The sequence below is a fragment of the Kryptolebias marmoratus genome, linkage group LG19 (genome assembly GCF_001649575.2).
Source record: "Kryptolebias marmoratus isolate JLee-2015 linkage group LG19, ASM164957v2, whole genome shotgun sequence".
Lineage (NCBI taxonomy): Eukaryota > Metazoa > Chordata > Actinopteri > Cyprinodontiformes > Rivulidae > Kryptolebias > Kryptolebias marmoratus.
Genome location: NC_051448.1, coordinates 19,540,588 through 19,562,659, shown reverse-complemented (window position 1 = coordinate 19,562,659; position 22,072 = coordinate 19,540,588). Strand labels below are relative to the sequence as shown.

Below are 22,072 nucleotides of genomic sequence, written 5' to 3'. Positions count from 1 at the left end.
CAAACAGCAGGCCGCTCAGTTAACGCACACACACACACAAACGTCGGCATAAAACAAACACACACACACGACAACAGGGAGGCTGTGGCAATCATAGGAAAATGAAATTTGCTTTTTTGCAACAAAAATCCTAAACCTTTTCTCTAGACACCGTTGTCATCTTACACTGTTGATCTGCACATTTTATTTTTTAAACCAGCAGCTTTAATTGTAACACTAAGAACACGATCCACGACTGATAACATACGCCGACGTCACACACTACCCACAATGCATCAGGAGAATATTCACCATATTGTTGGAGGTGCAAACAAACTGTCAACATAACAGAGAAAAGCTCTTAAACTAGTTATAAAAAGGATTAATCAATAACTAGGACATAGGTAAAGAAGTATGGTAAAGTGGTGCAGGTTCTGAATTAAATACTGTAAAAGGTTTCACATGGACAAAATAGTTTCATTTTTATTGCTAAAACACCTTGTGATGTTTTAAAAATCTTAACGTAGCCATTAGGGTGTATCAGCAGTTCTATCTGATATAAAAGAAGCATAATTAAATCAATTTATTTGAGTATCTTTAATAATTTTACCCATTAAGATAATCTTTAAGACCACAAAGCGATGATTTTCATCTATATTTTTTTTCCCAAAGTATCAGCTGGAAGGCTAGATATGTAGTCTGCTGGTACTGATGTTTCTTACTTCTGTTAAGCTGGAATATATAAAGAAATATAATCAATATCACTGTGCAGCGAGGCGTTTGCTGGCATCCCAAACAATATGGCGTTTTGTTTACGACAAGCAAGTCTCCAGATGTGTCTTTGTCGATTTAGAGACTGAGAAAAGAGAACAAATAAAATTAGCATAAGAAATGTGTGAACGAGTAAAGGCCAGAGCTGAACGCTTTGTTTTATAAGAATCCATCTGAAGGTCTCCTTTGAGGGTTTTAATGTGAAAAAGCAAAGCTGACAGATGTAATGACAGACTCACCGTCAGCATCATGAATGAACGGTGATATTCTAGTTTAATTTAGAATTATGAATGCACTCAGCTCTGTTTTATCGTCCCTACATAGCTGCACCATGTCTGCATTAAAAGGCTTTGACCATCTTCTGCTGGAGCGCCTCTAAATATAGAGAATCACTGACATTAAAACTCTGTCTGGGTTCTGTTTTGCATTTCAAAAACCATCATTTCCTTCTTCGTGGATAAACAAAGCCCCAGGTTGGGAGCAGCTGAAATGCCACTGCGGGGGTGTATTGTGTTTTCTCTTCTCGTCTCAAGAGCAGATCCATTTGTCTATTTTAGCATTATTGATGTTACTGCACTGATGAAATAGGAAAGGCTTTTTTTTTTTTGCTGCAGTTTATTGATTCTAGTTGGCGACTGAATAAAATCTGTGGAACAACGAAACAAGGACGGGAATAAAAACGGTGTTTCATGCAATATATAAAAAGGTCAAGTAAATCAGGAGTTAGTATTTAAACTGGGCCACATGTAAGAAATGTGTCACACAGGAGAATTCATGCAGACAGCTCGGGTCAAAGGTCAGCTTCATTCTTCAAGCCCAAACAATAAGAGCGCTACTTTAAAACCGTGATGGTGTTAATCGTGATTAAAAGCTCTCAGAGGCAACATTAGCAGGGGGTTCAAAAGTAGCTGGCAGCCGGTGAAAATCGCCGTATAAAAACCTTCATTCAGCCGGATTTTCGCTGGCTACTTTTCATTGAATGACCCAAAATATTTTGTAAACGTTTGCCTAGTCGAGTCCCTGTGTTGTCTCTGATCTGCCAAATGTCATTTTGTTTCCAATAAATGGTGAATTTCTTCCTCCAAGAGTTTGTTTTTGATGATTTTTTTTCCTCGACCCATGGGCGCAAACATTTTTGAGCAAGCGAGCGCTGTTGTTGTAACACCACTGGTTGGACGAGAGCTCTCGTTTTCCAGGAAACGGATGATGGATGCTGCAAGGTACGAGAAAAGAACCGACAAAAAGAGGAAGGCTGAGCCCGCTCCACGCCTGGTTAGCAAGGATAAAACTTAAGGATCGCAGCTGATAGTAGAGAAGTTATGTGCAGTTGTGTCACGCTTCGGACAGAAGTGACCTCCGTCAGGCTTAGCGTAGACCGTGTTTCTATTTTTATTTGAAATAAACAAACGCACGTGGCGTAGTTTCCTGGAGAACAGCTGCTGCTCTGCTGGTATTCTTTTACTTGTTGAAGAATTATCTGACAGTGACTCTCCCAGTCCTTCGAAAAAGGCAAAAATTCTCACATATTGTCCTCAAAAACTGCTGATTTTGGACTCTTCAAACACTCTCCCAGCCTTGCTGCAAATGCCAGGAAAATAAATTTCTGATGTTCTAAATTTCTAATTTTTCTGAGGATAAGCCTGGTTGATCGTGTCACACTGGAAACATTTGAACCCCCTGCGTTAGAGATTCAACAGGACGACAGTTCAGTTGTTGAATGAGCTGACCCCTGACCAGACTAGAGGACAAAAAAAAAAAAAAAAATCAGGGAAAAGGAAAAGGCGTTCAGCAAGAAGTTCTGCTCACTTTCAAAGTCAAGAAAAAAGTTTGGCCCCTGCTCAAGCTCTGTGCAAGTTAGCACTTTTAACAGATTCCCCATTTGGTTTCTGCAAGAGACAGACAAAAAGAAAAAAGAAAAAGAGGACAGAGAGGAAGTATTTGATGTTAAAATGTCACAGAGAGTTATCTGAACGGAGCTGACAGAGCGGGAGGTCCTAACCACGCAGAGGAAACTGAAGGAAAGCAGCGAAAGAGAAACAAAGACAAAAAAAAAGAGAAAGTTTGTTGGGTTTGTCATGGAGAGCAGCTGACAGAAAGCAAACATCTCCTCTCCTCTCCCCACACCTCGCTCCTGCGCCGCTGGTCAGACAGACTTACTTTCAAAGTCCAGGAAAAAGTGCGGATAGTTCTCTATTTCTCTTGTTAGGACTTTTAGCAAGTTACCCATTCCAGCAAACCTGGTGGTCAAAATACAGAGTTAAAAAAAATACAGACAGGAAGTTTAATACATACAGTTTATGCACACAAAATATATACAGTCTGTTAAAGTGTGACTCAAACCCAACAAAGGCTGGTTTGATTTATCTACTTTACAAGTGCATTTAAGATCATTTAAATGTATTTGAGACAATAAAACAGGCTATTTTGGTACAATGTGTCTTTTGGGGCCTACTCTCCTTTACTGTTAGATTTCCTTTCAGGTTACCCGACTTCAGGTTGTCACATCTGAAGCCTTTGTTCAGAAGAAAACGTGAACCCCAAAACGTGACAGGACGTCAGTCACCAACACAGATGACTGACAGCAACAAACGGGACATCAGCAGGTGCTTCAACACATTCAGATAGCTGAACTATATTATTATTTGGACATTAACATGATTGAGAGCTATTTGAGTAGCTTTTTTGTTGAGCTCCAGTACCATCAGCTATGTGTTTGTTTAGGTGAATCTAATGCTGCATAATGCTGTTCTCAGCTTATTACAGATTACAACCGTGATGTCCAATCCTGGTCCCGGACGGCCTCTATCCTGCATGTTTTAGTTGTTTCTCGGCTCTAACACACCTGACTTGAATGACTGAGTGATTAACAGGCTTCTGTAGAACTTGAAGACCTGCTGAAGAGTAGAGAAATATCTAAAACCTGCAGGATATAGTGTCCTCCAGGACCAGGTGTGGATACCACTGGCTTACAGGGACCACAGCTACTGTCCAACAGCTCCAAAACAATTAAAACAAAACTTTAAACCAGCTAAACAACATGCTGTAATCCACTTCGATGAATAAAATCCCAACAAAATAGACCTTTTTGTTAAGAGGGATTCTAATAAACAGCTCATTTAAACTTTTAGCTGTAAATTATATATCTTTTCAGGATATTCCCAAAGATCTCTATTTAATTATCTTTAATCAGCTGCGGCTGAGCAGCTTTTTAAAATTTTTAATTCTGGGACACGTGCTTGCGTGGGGTCACCTCAGCTCATGAGGAGGTCCTACATGGAAGATCAGGATGAACTGCTGTTCAGCCTGTGGATCCAAGGGGTCCAGACCCCCTCTGATGGTGGTTTAGGTGAAAACATTTTCAGTGCGCATCGAGGGAGTTCATACCTGTATTTAGCTCCATGTGATCACAGTCGGACAGCTAAAGACTGAAATTAGCAACAAATGTGAACAGGGCCTTGGTCCTGGTGCTAAAATCCATCCTTATCCATCTGATTGTGATTGATCGGTGTTAAACAGGTGTGAACAACCTCAATGTGCGCTGAAACCGTCTTCACTCCATCCAGGTGTTCTGGACCTTTTGTCAGGTAGTCTGAACACAATCGGTCCTGAACCAGAAGTTTTAAAACCTTCAGTCTTTGCTCTGACACTGAGCTCTGTGAAGTCACTCGTCACTGTAGGCTCGTTTTAATTCTCACATATCAAGCCTGTTAGGTAATTAGTCTCACCAAGAGATAACTGCTCAAAAATGCCACTCAGATTGGCTTTGAACTGAGTTATGTCAGAACAGTAATGATAAGTAATAAGAAGTATTAAATTGGCTATAATTAGATTTGAATGTGGATCTCAATTAGATTTATGATTTCAGCAATTTTTTTTTTTTGTGCAGTTCTTTTGTTGTGAATCGGCGCTTTATAAATAAACTGATGTCCTGTGTGTTGCTCATTGATGTATGCCCCAGAAAATTCTGGTGTACGCATTTTACTGCCAGGTGTGAACGTCCTCAATCAGAGCTGTCCACTTGCAATTGAATCCCTCAAGACTGATATGTAGCGCCAGGTCTGAACGGGGCCTTAATGTTGCAGATGTGCATTTGATAAACAGGACAGGAAGCCATGTTTCAGTCACCACTGTGATGTTTGAGGTTAGGGGGTCTAAAGAAGAGGCAGTAACTGTTCTTTGAGCTCTTAATTTATCATCTTCATATCTGCAACAATAATAGACCCTTTCAGCTAGAATAGTTATTTAAAAACAAATCTGATGTGCTTTTTATTCATTCTCACTTCATTTTACAGATAAAACTGTGTTTGGACTAAAGCATCTTTAACAATGACACTGCTCGAGTGAACTTCTACACTTTATGTGAATAAGTATGAGTTTCCTGGTGAGTAAGGAAACCAAGAAGGCAATATGTCCTTCCACTGTTCCTGAAGAAAAACCCAGCAGAGCTTCTGAACCAGTTTCTTTGCTCCGTTGGATTCACGCCTTTCTAAACACAGCAAAATACAGAGACGCGCCTCTAAATTACAGCTGCGCACAATGAAGCTTTTATTGGAGGCAAAGAGCAGGAGCTAGGTAGTAATTTTCAGAGAAAAGTCCCCAGGAGTGGAGGGTGGTCATAAACTCTGTAATCACAGCAGGTTCTAAACTTTACAGAAGTGTAACGCGAGGTTGGGATTTACGGTAAAAGCTGGAGGTCGGAGTATGTCACAGGGCTGATTTAAGAGGGGGCGAAGTGACAACAAAAGAGACGCTGTGCTGCAGCGTGCACATGATGATCACACTGCACCGCCGGCGACAAACTGTCCACCATTTCCCCGCCGCCGAATTCATCCCTCATCGTTCACTCGTCACCAAAACAAACAAAAAATAAAAAAACAGGGTGCATCAGCTTCCTTGCTCCAGATGCTTTCACCGTGGGAAATTTAAACACATTAAAACAAATCTGATTACTAGATTTGAGTGAAATGGACGTACCAGGAGGGGGCAGTGTTCATTCACTTTTCCACTCCACTGGTGAAGACTAAAGCCAGACTGTGGTAACGAGCTGCTACATGTGCAGTGGGGGATTAATTCTTTTTTTTTTGTAGGGAAACCTTAACCTGCAGCTACAAGTTCCTCTACAGGCTCACTTCTTAAACAAATACAGGTTTTTCTACCCCTAAGTGCCCATTTCCCATTAAAAGGGAAAGTTGTACCAAAGATAACGTTGCAAGGACTTCTCTAAACATGCCTGCCAGTGAACACGGACCACGTGACGAAATGAAAACATGCACCTTTTTTTTAAATTTCACATAATTTTTCTTGACTCTTAAAAATTATTTAAAGAGCTTCTTATAGTACAGATTTAGCTCCTTAGTCCAGATAGAGGAAACTACAGGGAATTCAATAGTTTTGCTTCTGAAAACAAAAAAGGTGAAGCTGCCATTTAACTGATGATGTTAGGCACGGGCTTGTCACTTGACTGCACTCGTACCAAACATGCCAGTCTACTATAGATGTGGCAGCCGCTGTGGGTTTGGTTCCCCCTTTGCGTTTGAGGTAAACAATCAGCCCAGAAGAACCTTTTTGATTTCTTCTTTCACAAGAACCCGATATGGAAATGAAACCATAAGTGGGATGTTCAGTGGAAACAGAATAATAATCAGAAAACTTAGAAGGGATACATAGGTCAATTTGAAGTGGGGTTCTGTAGAAGGTTACGAGCAATAAATATCCAACCTGTTGTAGATAGCTCTCTGAACAGCCTCAGTTTGGACAAATAAGAGTTTAATTCTGAGCAGAAAACACTATTTTTATAAACCTTTACCCTGCTATCAGTTTCCAATTATGTGGTGATTTGAATAGAATTGTGTGGTTATTTATAAGTGCAAATAGCAGCAGCTAGCTGTAGCACTTTCAGCAGGAATATCGTAAGATTTCTGCCAAATGAACCTTAACAGCAGCGTAAAGCCCCACTTGGAGCGCATCAACGAGTGGAACCAAGTCAAACACCAAACTACAGAACGTCATGGTGGGTCATGTAAGCGTTATCATCTAAACTTTTACACCGCCGTCAATCTTGCAAAAGTATAATATTCTTGCCAGAAGTGACCCCAGGCTGCATCTGAAGTGCTACAGCCAGCTGCTGCTACTGTTTGAGCTTGAAAATAACCAATAAAGTTGTGTGAAATAACCAATTTAAAGCTGAACTTGAACTGAAGCTTTTTCATGAACCTGTACAATTATCTGAACCCCGGAGCCTCGTTGGTCTTAGCTGCGTTCAGACTAGCTGTTAGCTCGTCAGTCTTGTCTGAATTACAACTTTTACACAGAACACCACTTCAGAACAGGCAAAAACATCCCTTTAAGAGGTTATTTTTGTCTAATCTTGTCCAACTCTTCGTGCCAAACTGATTTGACTGTGAAACGTCCGAGAAACCTATGGATCCATATTTGTTTCTCCCTGTACTTGTATCCATGGAGTTTTGTGACTCATAAATTGTTATTCCAACAATGCTGCTCTTTGTGTTGCAGTAAGCCGTGTTTGTCAACCTATTAATAGCAACCAGAGTACATTACACAACAGAAATAGCTTTCTTCATCATGTTGTGACGTAGGATTACCAAATCAGCTACAGCTGGGTTTATCCACTGGACAGGCAACTTAAAGCATGTGAAACTGTATTTATATCCTGTAGCTAATGTATCACATACTATATGTACTAAATGCTAAAACAGTATCAGAGGAGGTGGTATAATTTTTTAAATTATTTTTATTTCTTATAACCTTTAATTTTGTTATGAAATACTCATGAAGAGAAGTCCCACATGAGAACACATGGGAGCAAAAACACATGAAAACGAATGTTTTTTTTGTCTCTTACGTGATATAATCCGGTGTAATTCAAAGTTCAACTGCAGACTTGAGTCTGAGAACTATTTGCAGGAGTGGGTAATAAACTGTGACAAGAAGAGCAGAGGCTGAATATCTGCTGAGCTTTCCAGAAGCGTGAAACACTTTGCTTCATGAGAACTTTGTCTTAATGCCGCAGGGAAGGGAAATTTCTGATGCCATCAGTTCCTCTTTCACAGCCGTTCATTCACACAGCCTAGACAGTAAGTAGAAGCTTGACTTTCCTGTTTCCTTGACTATTTACCGTCAGTTAGTTGAACTGAAGGAGAATTCTACTTATAGAAAACACCAAATAAGAAGGTATTTTAGTGGAAAACCCGGTGACATGCAAAGTTAACACGTCTGAAAATAATACATTAGAAAAACCATTAGAGAAGAAAAATTGAAGAGTAAGGATGACAAATAAGACATGGGCATAATATATAAATCCAGATTCCACCATGTTATTATTTATTTAAAATGAAAAAACAGTATGTGAAAAACTAAGTACAAAACATAATTCAACATGCTGCTCTGCATTATGGGTAAACATCTCTACTTTGGTCTCAGAGGTCCTGTGGTTCATTCAGGTGAAACTTTACAAACCTGGGTTGTGCGGCCATGTTGTTTTAGAGAGAAGAGCCTTCCAAACAAGCCGCACCTGTTCCGTCTTTTTCTAATTTTTCTGTCATGAACTTTAACCTTTAACCCGCCAACTGAGGCCTGTAGAGTCATTTTTCTGATCACTGCACAGTCTGACCTTGGGGTGAATTTGCTGGGATGTTCAACTCCTGAGTAGATTAGCAGCTGACTTAAATGTTTTCCAATTGTGAATAATCTTTCTCTCTGTAGACTGATGAAATCCAAATAGTTTGGAAATAACCTTTGACCCCTCCCCGATTGATGGGCAGCAACAGCTGCTTCTCTAAGGTCATTGCTGATGTTTTTCCTTATTGGCGTTGTGTTAACACACACCTGTTTGCTCCAGAGCAGCAAAGTGGCAAAACTTTTCTAGCTGATGATCAGATCATCAACATCTGATCAGCAGCTCCTGACTGATACTGAAGCTCTGAAGTCCTGAGGAAGCAGCGAGGGAGGACTTAGTTTTTTCACACACAGCTTTTCCTTTTTGGCTTTATTTTTGCATATTAAATAACATGGTAGAATTGGATACTATAATACTTTTCGAACCTGGTAAAGACCAAATCATTTTGATTATGTCTGGATACATAAAACCCTAGACTTGACAGACGTTGGACTTTCCTCCACCCCACCATGATTGTATGTTTTAGTGACACATGTGTTCAGGTCAATTTCAAGACAGCACAGCATTTCTTTTTTAAAAACCTGCAGGAAGACAAAGTGACAGCTTTTGAGAAAAGGTTTCTGTGAGAATAATGGTGCAGGCTAAAGCCAGCTAAAATAATCTAAACCACGTCATTGTTAGCAGACTAATGTGGCTTTGCAGCAGCTTAAACTGTGGTCATAATTAAACACTGATGCGGCAGGCTGCAACAATAAAGTCTCTTCTTTGTACGCCGTGGCTTGTGTGAGACGTACCTTCTCCGATGGAGGACCTCAAGCTGCTGTCTATATCATTCGCTTTCTTCTTGTTTCTGAAATAGGAGAAGAAAAAGAATAACATTTACTTACCTGTGTGAAAATAAAACCATACTGTGCCTTTACAAACACGCTGTTCAACTGGGGAATCAACTTTCTCATTAACTTTTTTGCTAAGAAGCGATCAATAAACAAATACAACCCCATAAACACACACCACTGAATTATTCAGCAGTGAAATCTACACTCTTGTTTGTCATGTCAAAGAGAGCTGATGAAGCTTCTGTCTGCCGCGTGTTCGCTGGAGGATTAAATAACCTGTGACAAGCTGCGGCTGCCGACGGTCACCGCGGCCCCCTGGAACCGCCTCCAGCATCAGAGCACACAATAAAGACACAAAGTCATATTTTGAAAGGGCTGTGCTCATCCAGTCGGACATTTATTGCCAGCGAAAGCAGACAAAAGAAACAAGATTATCTTCAGCGTTTAAATCGGTTTGACTGCAGCTGAGACTTTAAATCCGACTTTTAACTTTCTATGATTTTAAACAAGTGGCAGCAATAAAACAGAGTCAATCTGTATACAAGCCTCTGTATTTCCACCAACTAGTTTGTGAACTATGTCCTGAATGACCATGAAAACAAAGAATAAAACCCTTTAATTTTTTAAGGTTTTCCAAATATCATAAACGTATTTTTTACAAGTACAATTGAACCTATAAATCTTAAATTTTCATTTCTACTTGTAACAATGTGAATGTAGAGATCTTTAATTTCCATTCTGGTCAGTAAACCTTATTGTGACCTGAGTAAATGTGATTATAGACATCTAAAATAGGAAAGATAGGAGTGAGATTTGATTAAATATTACATCAGTCTGCTATAACAGGCAGAGGTGAGCGAGTACACGGGTTTAGCGCGCCACACATTGTTTGCTTGGGTAAATATTAGCGCGCTCAGCTGTGTGTCACCTGTATGATTTGGGAGAACAAGTTTTCTGCAAGTTTTGTCATCACCTTGAGCCGTAAGCCAATATGAGATGACCCAGAACAGTCACATCAAAACAAGAGGAAGTAAACTAACATTACTTCAGCCGTCACAAAAACCTCATCATCTGAAGAGAGTTAATCAAAGACGTTGCAGCTGCGCAGAACGTGATATAAAATAAATAAAGCCAGGCCTATTTTAAGTAAAGCGTTTCCAAAACCCAACAGCAGCCTCCGTCACAGCCAGTTTAATCCACGCAGGAGCAGCTGTGAAGGCTCCCCAACTTCAGGGGGGAAAACAAACGTCGTTGGGAACAAAAACAACAGAAAGGAGTGACCACAGCGTCCTGAACGCCATTATCAATGAGTACAAAGACAGTTACAATAGTTTTAACCTAAAATGCCTGTGATAGTGTCAATTTAAAGTTTATATGTGAAGCACTGTTATTCCACAAAAGGGAGGACTTCTTTACCCATATAAAAACATGAGGTGCTTTCATTTACAAAAGAACTGCAATGTTAGATTTTTGTTTTTGCAAATGACTTGCAGTGAAATGTTAAGCACAAGTTAGAATTTGCTTTTGAACTAAAACATTTTTTGCTATTTTGTTGAAGTCGAAATCATAACATCTTTTATATTTTTCTATTGAAGTGTTCAAAATTGTTTAAATCCACCTTATGATTAGACACTTTTTATAAAACAAGCTAAAATAGATTTCATAGAGCCTTACAATGGAAACTGTAATTATTCATACAGGCAGGTTGTTCATCACAAGCTAGTTTACACTTTTTCAGATAATAATAAACAAAATGGACGGATGGATGGAAGGATGGATGGTCCCCAGGGACACTAAATGCTCTCCATATATGGGCATAGCATTGTGGTCCTGACACGAGTGGCTTTCACCACATCACGCTACATCCATGAACACACACACACAGACACGCAAACATTTGCCAAACACCATGTGGACAGCACAGACTGCGCACTGAGGAGAGCAGACACTTCGCAATCAAACCAACCATCTTCAATTTACATCCAGCTTCTTTCTTTCTTTAAAACACACCTTCTTTATGCTCCATTTGCCATCCTCTCCCACTACCTTTGTCTTCGTTTTCTTCGCTCCCGTTCACTGAGAGGGATGTTTTTCCAGCCAGACAGGTGTCACCAGACAGCCAACTCGGCAACTTAATGAAGCTGAAACTGATTACCGCAATTAAACCAGGAAGGCTATTTATAACAACAACAACCTGCACGCCTCATTTCAGAATTTAAAAGAATATCCAGCCAAGAGGAGGTCATCCAGTTTCCCATCTATCCATCCAGCCTTTGACTAGAGCCAGGTAGTTATCCCAGTAAGCCGGCTGTTCAGTGAAACAATAACATTCAGCCCCACAGTCAGTCCAGCACGTTCAGTCAGTAAATCTGCCAATCATCCCAGCATGTGGTGGAGCCAGACACTGTAGATGGGAGATGCATGCAGCCATTTAAAAAATAAACATGTTTTTCAGGAAATATCAATCGAGAGCAAGAATGGAATTTCCCTGTGACTCCAAAAGCATAACACACATGGTGATATGAACGCTTTTCTTTCAGTAGCCATTTATTCAACAACATGGTTTCAGGAGTGTTGATTCAAGTTGAATTTGAAACATTTTTGAAACGTGCGCCGTTCTGCATTTTCATCTCATCCTAAATGATCTTGCTCCCCCTAAGACAGAGCGATCAAACATTTGTTCTCATTTTCCATCTGTTGACTTGACTTGTAGCACTATGGAATGACCAACTCTTTTGAATTTTAGCTCAAGTCTCTAAAGACCACAAGATCTGCTTTTAAATTTAATTTCCTAAAATCCTCTACTCCTATCTGAAGAGAACAAAAGTGGAAAAAGAAAAGGCCACATCGCTGTCTTGTCTGGTTCTTTGACTTGTCTATGTTGACTCCATAACAACTGATGACCTGACTTGATCCTGACTCCTAACCCCGGTGAAATAAAAAAAGACTAGCCTGGAGACTTGAACAGTCTGTTTGCGTGAAGCACACACGAGCCATGCTTTTCCCTGCAAGGTATTGCCTAAAAACTAGCAGTTTCCATGGTGACAGAAGAGACATCCGTTAAAATAGGGGGAAGCTGAGAACCATAAAAGAGAGGAACCCCGGAGGGAACAAGATGGTGAAAAAGTGAAGATGTGCAATAAAGGCTGCTGTCACATTTGGCAATGTAGCTGCCAAACCTACTGGGTTGAGAGAGATTGGCAGAAAGCAGAGGTGTGAAGATGTTAATGAGGACATGAATGCAAAAACCCACAGAAATCAAGTGGTGCATCCAAACTGAATTCAAAGAGTGTGTCGTCGTTACATTAGTGCCTCAGGCCCCATTTACACATCACTGTTTTTAAGTAAAAATGGAACAATTCTGTTGTGTTTTGGCTGTTTGTCTACACGAAACTTATTACATCCAGGTCTCAGAGTGAAAGTTGTTTGAAAACCCCAGCATTGTTTATCTCACTGTCGGGCCAAACGAACACTTGTGTATTCACCATTTTGGATCAAACTGTTCTCATGCTTGCAACTTGCAACTAAAGTTTCTGCACATGTTGTTGAAATGCAAAAATCACAGCTGCTAGAGACCTGGCATGGAAACTACAGTGGGTTTGTAGTCTCTTCCCGTCTCGTCTAAACAGTGATCACAAAATTACAGTATGAACGTGTAACATTTTCACAAACAAAGGAAAATTCATAACATTTCCAGGAGATCATTCACATGTAAACTGGAACTGGAGCATAGCCTATATCGTCCTGGGCTGTAAATGCAGGAAGCAAATTGCGACAGGGATTTGCGAGGGACTTTCTAAAATGTCTTCATTTGTAGGGGTTGAGACTTTCCCCGTGTGAGTTGCAGGGCCTTGCTCTGGTATCGCTGGAATTTTGAACATATTCAACAAATCTGACTGTTAACTTTAGCCACAGAGTCATCGCAGCCGTCTAGAACTCGTTTTGAACCCTTCTCAATTTTGTTCCCTGGAGTCAGAAAATGCAAGAAATGTGAGATGACTTTCGGAGGGTTTGGTGACCTATGAAACTCAACTGATTGGGAACAAATAAAAGAAAGATTTTTGATTAAATTTAGGCACATTACAGACTCTTTGTGACTAAATAAAGATAAAACAAATTGCATGATTTGCAGGAATGTTGCACAAATGTCACAATTTATTTGCAGTTACGTATGAAAGAATATGTGCCGTGCGTACCATATCAGTGTGCTTCTAAGTAAATTTGTGTTTTGCAGTTTTGCATCTTTATCTAACTAACATATCTGTTTGCGTCAAAGCAGCCAGAAAAATAGACAACCAATGAAATTGCATCCATATATTCAACATGGAAAGACAGTTTACATGAGAACGATCTCTGGAAATGTTAGTGTTTTTTAATGTTTATTGTGGCAAATCAACAAAAAAAAACAAAAAAAAAAAACATGGATACATTGATATGGCTGTGCTCATTGAATCTACTGTAGTTTCTATGCCAGGCAGGATTGTCAGATAATTCATCATTTCCTGTCGTACTGTCACTTTAAAATTATTACATTTTGACCCAAACTATCATATGTGCTGAGTGAGGTGGGCTTTCTTGAGGGGGGAGGTTGTGAGATTAGTTGTGTTTTGTGATTGGTGAACATGTGCACAGAAAAGCAGGGGGACTTGACTATGTTATACAAGCTGTTATCGTATATCTGGCAGCACTGATGCCAGGCTTTTAACGAGGCGTGCATAAAGTCTGGAGCATGCAAACAGTTACATCCAAAATGGTGAATACACAGAAGTTTGTTTGGACCGACACTGAGGTTGGGTTGCTGCTACATGTTGAAAAAGGGTGAGTTGGTGATCTACTCGTGCAGAACAGCTATGGACTGCAGCCGTCTGTGGACCTCGTGTGATTTCACATGTTGCAGCTTCCTTTAAAATGGAAATGGGAGGGTCCAAAAAGTTCCACTCTGAGACCTGGGTTCAGAAAGCTTCGGTTTCAGAAAAAACAAGCGCTGTTGTTGTGTACATGAATGGTTGAAACGCAGCAGAAAATCTACTACTTCACTCAAAAACAGCAATGTGTAAACAGCCTCTAAATACTTGAATGTGGCAGAATCTGGTAAACGTCACACTTTAACAGTCAGTTTACACAAGAAGACAAAAGACCCACACACTGCACTCCCACAGAATTTATCTAGCTTTAAAATCTGTGGTGTTTTCACAGAGTGGCCAACAATAACAGGAAACCAAAGAGCACCTGTTTCACTCATAAAACCGAACTAATGTCATGTCACTTTTGTCTGACACCAAAGTAAACCGTCACACTCCCCTGAGAAGAGGTGACAGAATGTAAATCAGAGCGCATAGGGGATACATGCTGGAGCTATTGAAATTCTCATATTCTTAAATGAATCTCGATGTGGACGTTAATGATTGTGCATTGATGCAGTGAAAGGAGATAGCCTGCACAGATTTCTTTAAAATCCTTGGTGATTTTCTGACTGCAGCATTTAAATGTAGTTGTATGTTTGGCACAAAAAGTACAAAAGAAAAAAAAGAAAAAACACCAAAGTAGTAGTATAAAATTATGTAGCTTCAGCACTGTGCTAAAGCTAGAGGACATGGTATGGCAGTAGTTTAAACGCAAATGTCTAAACACAATTTGGAATATCTTAACACACGGTGCAAAACAGTCTCCTCCGTGAATTGCTACCTTATTGTAGTGGAGGAGTTTGTGTGCCTGAATGATCCTGGGATCTATGTTGTTGGAGGCATTTGCCCTCAGGAGGGTCTCCCAAGGTAGTTTGTTCCTAGGTGATAGGTCAGACACAGAGAGATGGCTCAAGTGGAAGAGTTCAAGTATCCCGGGGTCTTGTTCATGAGTGAGGGAAGAATGGAGGATGAGATCGACAGATGGATCGGTGCGTCTTCTGCAGTATTGTGTGGGCTGTGTGAATGAACTTTGGGTAGTAACTGAAAGAATGAGATCACGGATATAGAAGTTTGGTTATCTTGGGGGGGTGGGGGCCTCTGAGTAGAGCCACTTCTCCTCCACATCCAGAGGAGCCAGTTAAGGTGGTTCAGGCATCAGGTAAGGATGCCCACTGGACGCCTCCCTTGGGAGGCATTTCAAGTGCAAAATGTATCGGCAGGATTTTTACAGTATTATATGCATTCTGTTGTATAAAGAGAAAATGCATATCAGAATGTGATGCACATCAGAAAGCATATTTATGCTTAATATTGACAGAGTATACTGTATTTAAATCTTTTCAGAGTATACTCTGCACCTCTTCCTTTTGTGTACCATTTGCTTGCACTCTCACCACATAGCTGCGTGACTCAGACATTAAAACTGAAACAGAAAATATTAAAGGCAAATGTCTGAATTTTCAAAGCACTAATACATTTCATTGAGAATTACTGGAACTGGAAAAAATAGGTTTTGCATGGTAATAATTCGAGGATGCAACACGCAGGGCTGAAGATAAGAAATTCTAGTCTTGTAAATTTTTCACACCATCTCTGGTTGACCTCAAGACATTTTCCAATAAGATCAACAAAATGTGTTTTGAGAAAAACAACCTTTTTTTAAAAAAATGTCAAAGCTGTTTGAAAATACCTCCAAGAAAATATCAAAACTCACACTCCCGCATCTCAAAAAGGCAAAGACACTAAACTGTTTTGGACTTTTTCATTGAAGAGAACAAAGAAATGATGTGCACTGTTAAACTCTCTTTTGCACTCCGTCAAACCATTTACTCGTCCTGAGGGGAAACCAGACTGTGACCCACATTTAGACAAAACCTATTGTTAACCTTATGCTTCATTTAATTTTCCAAAAAAAAAAAAAAAGGCTTTGATTCCAATTTTACAACGGTTATCTCTTGTACAGGGAGTTGCCAAGAAAATGTAATTTTGTAGTTTAACACATCTTATAGAGTCTTGGTCACTCACCTTTTTTCATTATTTTCACTCTATAGTTGGGAACAGGAGTCCTGAACAGCCACGGATGTCAACGTTCGCAGCACTGAACCATAAATCAACTGACATGAATGAGCATCATGGCGACCACTAGAAAATGCACAATTTGAGTATGACTCCGGGTCACACAACAACAGCTGACGTACCGCTGTGCCAATGAAGAGCGAGTAAGCCACAAGTCCCAGGTGAGACGACCTTCGGCTCAAATTTTCCAGCCAGGAGATGGACTGAGCATATGTTTGGGAATAGGATAGTGAACACAACTGATGGTAAAGAACGTTTCCTTTCAGCAGCTTGAAAAGGATGATGAGGTGACAGGATGGGTGGAGGAGAAGAAAAAGCTGCTGAAGACACCTTTCAACGGTTCAAAGGGTTAACATTCAAAGAGAGCTTAACGGGTCGAAGGGCCGCAACCCTGCCGGAAGTAATCGAATATGTGCGTTTGTCTGGAGCCTCTTTCTTCTTTTCTGCATGGCAACAGCTAATGAATGGATGATGGATTCAGAACGGCTCAGTGAGCCGTGGCACTGAAATTTTAGCAGGGTGGGACAGGAAACAGAGACGTCACTAACCAATGGCGGTACACATATTGTATCGAACCATCATGGTATAGACCAGGGATGTCAAGATTAACCAATTTGTACTGATTCACAGATGCACATGCGCCTAATTGGATTGGTGGAGCGCACATGCAGTTTGGGGATTAAATCTAGATCTTGGTAGATTAAATCCATCAATCCACATCAAATTATTACATCTTCATTCCAATAAAATCAGATTCTAGTATTTCATGAAAAGCCCACAAGCAGGTTTGCCTCCATTTAAAAAATTAGCAGAGAAGCTAAAAAAAGTTTTTGTGTAAGAAGACTATATTTAAAACTTTTCTTTTAACGGACAGCTCTTTTGCTGTTTTTCCGCTGTTCTCTCTCATTAGTGACACCTACTGTTCAGGAGGAGAACTGCAGCAGCTCTGGTTTAGACAGCAACAAACAAAGCAACCAAGTCTGATGAAATAGTTGATCATGTGGATAAGCTAATGGGGCTGCGGTAGTTTGGTGGTCAGTGCTGCAGTCTTGTAATCCTGAGGTTGCAGGTTAAAACTCGTGTGTCTTTATTGAATCGGATTGTTTGCAAAGTATGGAGATACGTATGCACCACCCTAAACATATGTCAACGTCCAGTGTGGGAGGTCAGGTATAAAAAACATGTTAGTCACAAGTGATCTCCATTCTAATCTAGCATTATTTTTTGCTCATTATATCACAAAAGGAGTAAAAGAAAATACTAATTAAAGCACTCTACACCACAGCAAAGCAAGAATTTCAAGTTCAGGTGAAACACATCAGCCTGAAGAGCTGCCAGTTTGTTTCAAATTAGTAACATGGAAAGGTTTTGTGTTTTCCGGTGCTCCACGACAAACGTTGAGAGTGCAACCAGCAAACAGCTGATCTATGGAAAGCCAAAGGGGTTATAATTTGCATGCTTTAAAACGTTCTTTTTCCAACTCAAATGCTGTTTGAAAAGCCCCACCTGTCTATGAACAGAATACTAGCAGTTACCTAGCCGAGGAGCTCATTTTATTTATTTAATATTTCTACACTGGGAGATGTTATTCTGTATCGTCTTTTATTTTGCATCATGTTCAGGCCAGATAAAATGACACAAACACTCCTTTTCGTACTACTTTCTTAACCAAAGATAGACACCTTTTAGTTTTGGAGTTTATCCAGCTGGTTGATACATGACCTGTAGGACACAGTTTACGGTTCTAATTAGGTTAATAAGACACTATAATATGACAATTATTTTTATCACCAGCTGAAAATTTTACCTACTAGTCGACAAATCCTACCTTGCTGTGCACCGCCCACCTTACAGCCCCCTACTGATTTGTTTTTATGTCTGTGTTTTTTGGAGTGTTAAAATTTTATTAAAATATGACCCAAAATTTTCTTCTTCCCATCACATCAAACCTATACCCCCAAATCTGAGGTATGGAATTGTTATTTTATTTTAAAAAGTATTTAACCTTTATTTAAAAAGGGTGAGTTGATTGAGGAACAATTCTCATTTACGACAACGACCAGGCCAAGGGGCAGCAGCAAAAAGCAAGCTATACAAACAGAATCAGTTCTAAAAAACTCAAAACAATAGAAATTACAGTTTAAAACACAATTTAATATATGCGTACTGTTACACCCCCACTAACCACTGGCAATTTAATCTTAACTAAATTTTAGCTGTAAATACCAAATGTTTTTATAAATGCATCCTCTCTAACCTTCAGTTTAAGACTGATGCACAGAATCATCAGATCAATGAGTACAAAAACAGGAAAATGTTTGAATTCCCTCTTCAGCGAGTAAAAAGCTCCATTCTAAAACGATAACTCAGACAGGAAACCTGCGAGTCGACTCACCTCCAGTAAAAATGCTCACGTTGCTGAACGAGTGCCGAGACGTGTGAGAGCCTTTTTTAAGTTCCTTTGTTCTCATGCCAGTTGAGCACAGCTTCCTGTGAGCGAGTTCACAATCACTTCACTATTACTGCTCGTGTAAATAATCCAGTTCCTCTTTACCAACATATATTTACGACATCTGCTGGGTTCACCTTAGTCAAGCTGATCGTATAAAGAGAATAAAATGATTAAAGTTCAGTTCGTGGGCTAGTGGCAAATACAAACACAACAGGAAGTGCTGGTAAGTGTTATAATGACAGAAAACTCTGGCTCGACTTGAACTGCAGTTTGTGGAATCTGGTTCTGCTCGTGACCAGCCGAGCACGTTAACTTGACGTGACAGTTAAATCACGAAGGTGAAGACATACAAACGAGTTAAGGTTCAGCCAAAGAGCAGCTACAATGGCAGAGTGAGTCATTTCTTAATCAAGTAGAAATGTTCATGGATAAGTTTCAGTGCAGAACTGCCGTTATTGCACATATGAGAATGTGAGAAGCAATTTCTTTCAAAAAAGGGGAATTCTTGTGTTACAGCACGTTTTAATGGATGCCCACATTTAAATAAGTGAACTCAAACCAGACAAAATAGAGTTTAAGCTCTAACTGTATTTTATATTCCAAACTAGGATAAAAGTAGTTTAAACAAAACAGCAGAAAGTGATGAAGAAGGAGAATTGGAGATTTCAGGTGGTTGTGTGTGCCATGTAAAGCGGATGTGAGAATAAAGAACTGACAAAACTGAAATTAACACAGTAATCCAGTTTAAAACGAAGGCTGCTAAGACTAAAAGACAACAGTGAGTTTGTACTGTTCTGTAAATCCACTGATCAGCCATAACATTACGACCACAGACAGGTAGAGTGAGCAGCATCCCGACTGTTCCACAAACCGTGCTTACATGAAGCAGGTAAAACATTCCCCAAGACTTCAGAACGTTAAGGCTTCTTTGCATGGAGGATCTGCAGCGATGTCATTTCAACGACATCAGTGATTATATGCTACTGATGCGGAAAGTTTGGATATAATGTTTAGCGGTTACGAGATAACCTGTTATGAGATCAAATTAATGAAGATTGTTTTTCCTTTTCCAGATTAAAGACAGAAGAGAAAAGACTCCAGAATATCCAGAATATCCAGTCAGTGGCTTATATCAATGAAATAACTCGATCTCAGTGTATTACTGCATCTATAGTCTCCAGGTAGTTTTCTGTGTTTACCTGTATTCAAACTACTAGCCTCTGGTTATGTTATAAAATTGGAACTTAGTACTCACATAGTAATAGCAGGGGTAAAACACAATAGTATCAGCACCCTTATAACTTTTCCTGTTCTTATTTATATTTATTTTATGTGTGAAATATCTAGTGTTTTTAGGGCTTTGGGGATAATGATATATTAAACTGGGATAAGTGAAGACTCTGCGATGACTGTGTCTTTAGCAGCTTTATCTTTGGAAACTCAACTCACCAACAACTGAGGTTTTGGCTTCACAGCCACACCTGACATCACTGTTCTTGGTAGTAAGGAATTGCTTTTCGCACAAAGAGGCATGGCCAGTTTTGCAGATTTCAGTGATAGCTGAAAAGGTCGTGTAAACAACTTGGTGGGTGTTAATGCCATATCATCAAATTGTTGATAAAGGCCCTGTGTGTTCAATCAGCTTATTCTTCTTGTTCTCAAAGCTGTAGCAGGAATATGGGGGTAACTGCTTTCACAAAGAGCTCTATAGTATGAGTTTGGCTTTACTGAGCCATTACAAGCCAATTAAACTTTAATCTCAATCACAACATTGGCTGACCACTATTGACTGACTGACAGATACTAAAAATACATTCTTTGTGAACAAAAGGAGAAGCAGAAGTAGTCTCTGAGTCTGTGTCTGACCTGGCGGTCATGCCAGAGCACTGACAACAGGACCTTTCTGAGATTTCCTGATCCTCTAAGTACTCGTTTCACCAGAGTAAATCCTGCAGCTTGTGTTCCTCCTGAGTCCTGCAGAGGTCACACACTCCAATAGCTCACATCAATGACTACAGTGTCAAGGTCAGCAGCGATGCCCACATGAGGCTAAACAACAGTTAATTAATAATGCACACTTGACCCAGTTTGGACAGGGATCCAATTGGTCTATATCTGGTTATTAAAAGCTTTGCTGTGAGATACAAATTGTTTCATATTTTATCTGTTATAGTAAACAAATAAAACACAGGTGAAGAAGATTCCTAGTTCAATAACTACACTAAGTTGGGGGAGAATAAAGCAGAAAGATTTTATTTTGATGCAAAGATTTGTACATTAGCAAGAATGCAACAACGCAAGGCTGTGAAACCGGTGTAACATTAACATTAAAACCACGTGTTTCACTAAAATAAACATTGATTAAATTATTTTCATGTTCATTATGGTCACAATAATTTAGCCTTATATCACCATCTAACTGAATACAACATTACTGCAGAGGCAGAGAAGACTTAAGAGCGCAAAATGTGGTGAAAGTGCCCAACTTAAATAACTTATTTTGCAATATTTGTGAGCACTATGGCTGTGATCAAGAACATGGGCTTCAGCTTTGTGTTGGTGAGACACGACACTGCTTCAGCTGCAAACAAAAGAAGCAAAACTGTATTTACTTTGTGACATAGTATTCTCCTGACCTTGAAATTCATGCCTACACCAGCCACTGTGTTCATGTGTGATCAAATGGTCTGTTTCATGTTGAAACCATCAGTGTGCTAACCCTGTGATTTTTAAGTCAAACCATTTACTCTAAAAGGAACTTTGTATAAACGTAAGGAAACCAAAAATCAACACCAGTGACAAAAATAACTTCTGCTGGGGAAAATCTTCACGAAAATGACTGGCAAGCGCCAACTAACTCTGTTTAATGGTGGCGTCTCACCAGCACCTTTATAGTAATGATAACATATAACATGGAAAGCTTTTTTTTTCCTGCTTCCTGTTTTTCTTGACAAGAATTCACCAACAATTTTCCAATTTATTAATGTCTACAAAACCTCTCCTGCATACAGACATGCAAACATAAGATTCACACAGATTCTGAAAATTCCCACCACACCAGCAGCCTTTGTTTTACCTTCATAAACACTTTCTACAGTATGACAAAACTAAATATGTTAATACAGGAAAGACCACTTTTTGAGATTAATAAAACTGAGCAAATGAATCAAACACAACAACCTGACCATTACAAAGAAACAACCAAGCTCTTCCTGACTTTCTGCATCCATATTTAAAATCCCTCCGTTGTTTTGACTGACCAGGAAAACAGTCTCCGAACTGGGTTAGGGGAGCTGCGTCTCCCTCAGGCTCTCTTTGCTGGAGCAAATGTGACAGCAGGGGCGTGCTGAGGGGGGTGAGCTCAGCTTGCAGGGAGGTTGGCTGAGTTTTGTCCTAATATGGACACAGGCCAGGGGGC

The 22,072-nt window shown here is 39.8% G+C and overlaps 1 protein-coding gene across 3 annotated transcripts in view; it reads right to left on the bottom strand.

Moving 5' to 3' along the window:
- Positions 1–22,072, bottom strand: part of fam49a (family with sequence similarity 49 member A) — a 43,611-nt gene that overhangs the window by 8,196 nt on the left and 13,343 nt on the right. The window contains exons 1-3 of one of the 3 annotated variants that reach the window (XM_017409230.3): positions 18,598–18,691; positions 9,181–9,236; positions 2,908–2,987 (exon numbers count right to left, since the gene is read on the bottom strand). In XM_017409230.3, coding sequence (XP_017264719.1) covers positions 2,908–2,977 — 70 coding nt within the window. In that variant the 5' untranslated portion in view covers positions 2,978–2,987; positions 9,181–9,236; positions 18,598–18,691. Of the gene's footprint in view, positions 1–2,556; positions 2,637–2,907; positions 2,988–9,180; positions 9,237–18,597; positions 18,692–22,072 lie in introns of those variants that run through there. The other 2 variants (XM_017409229.3, XM_017409224.3) reach the window with 2 other exon arrangements.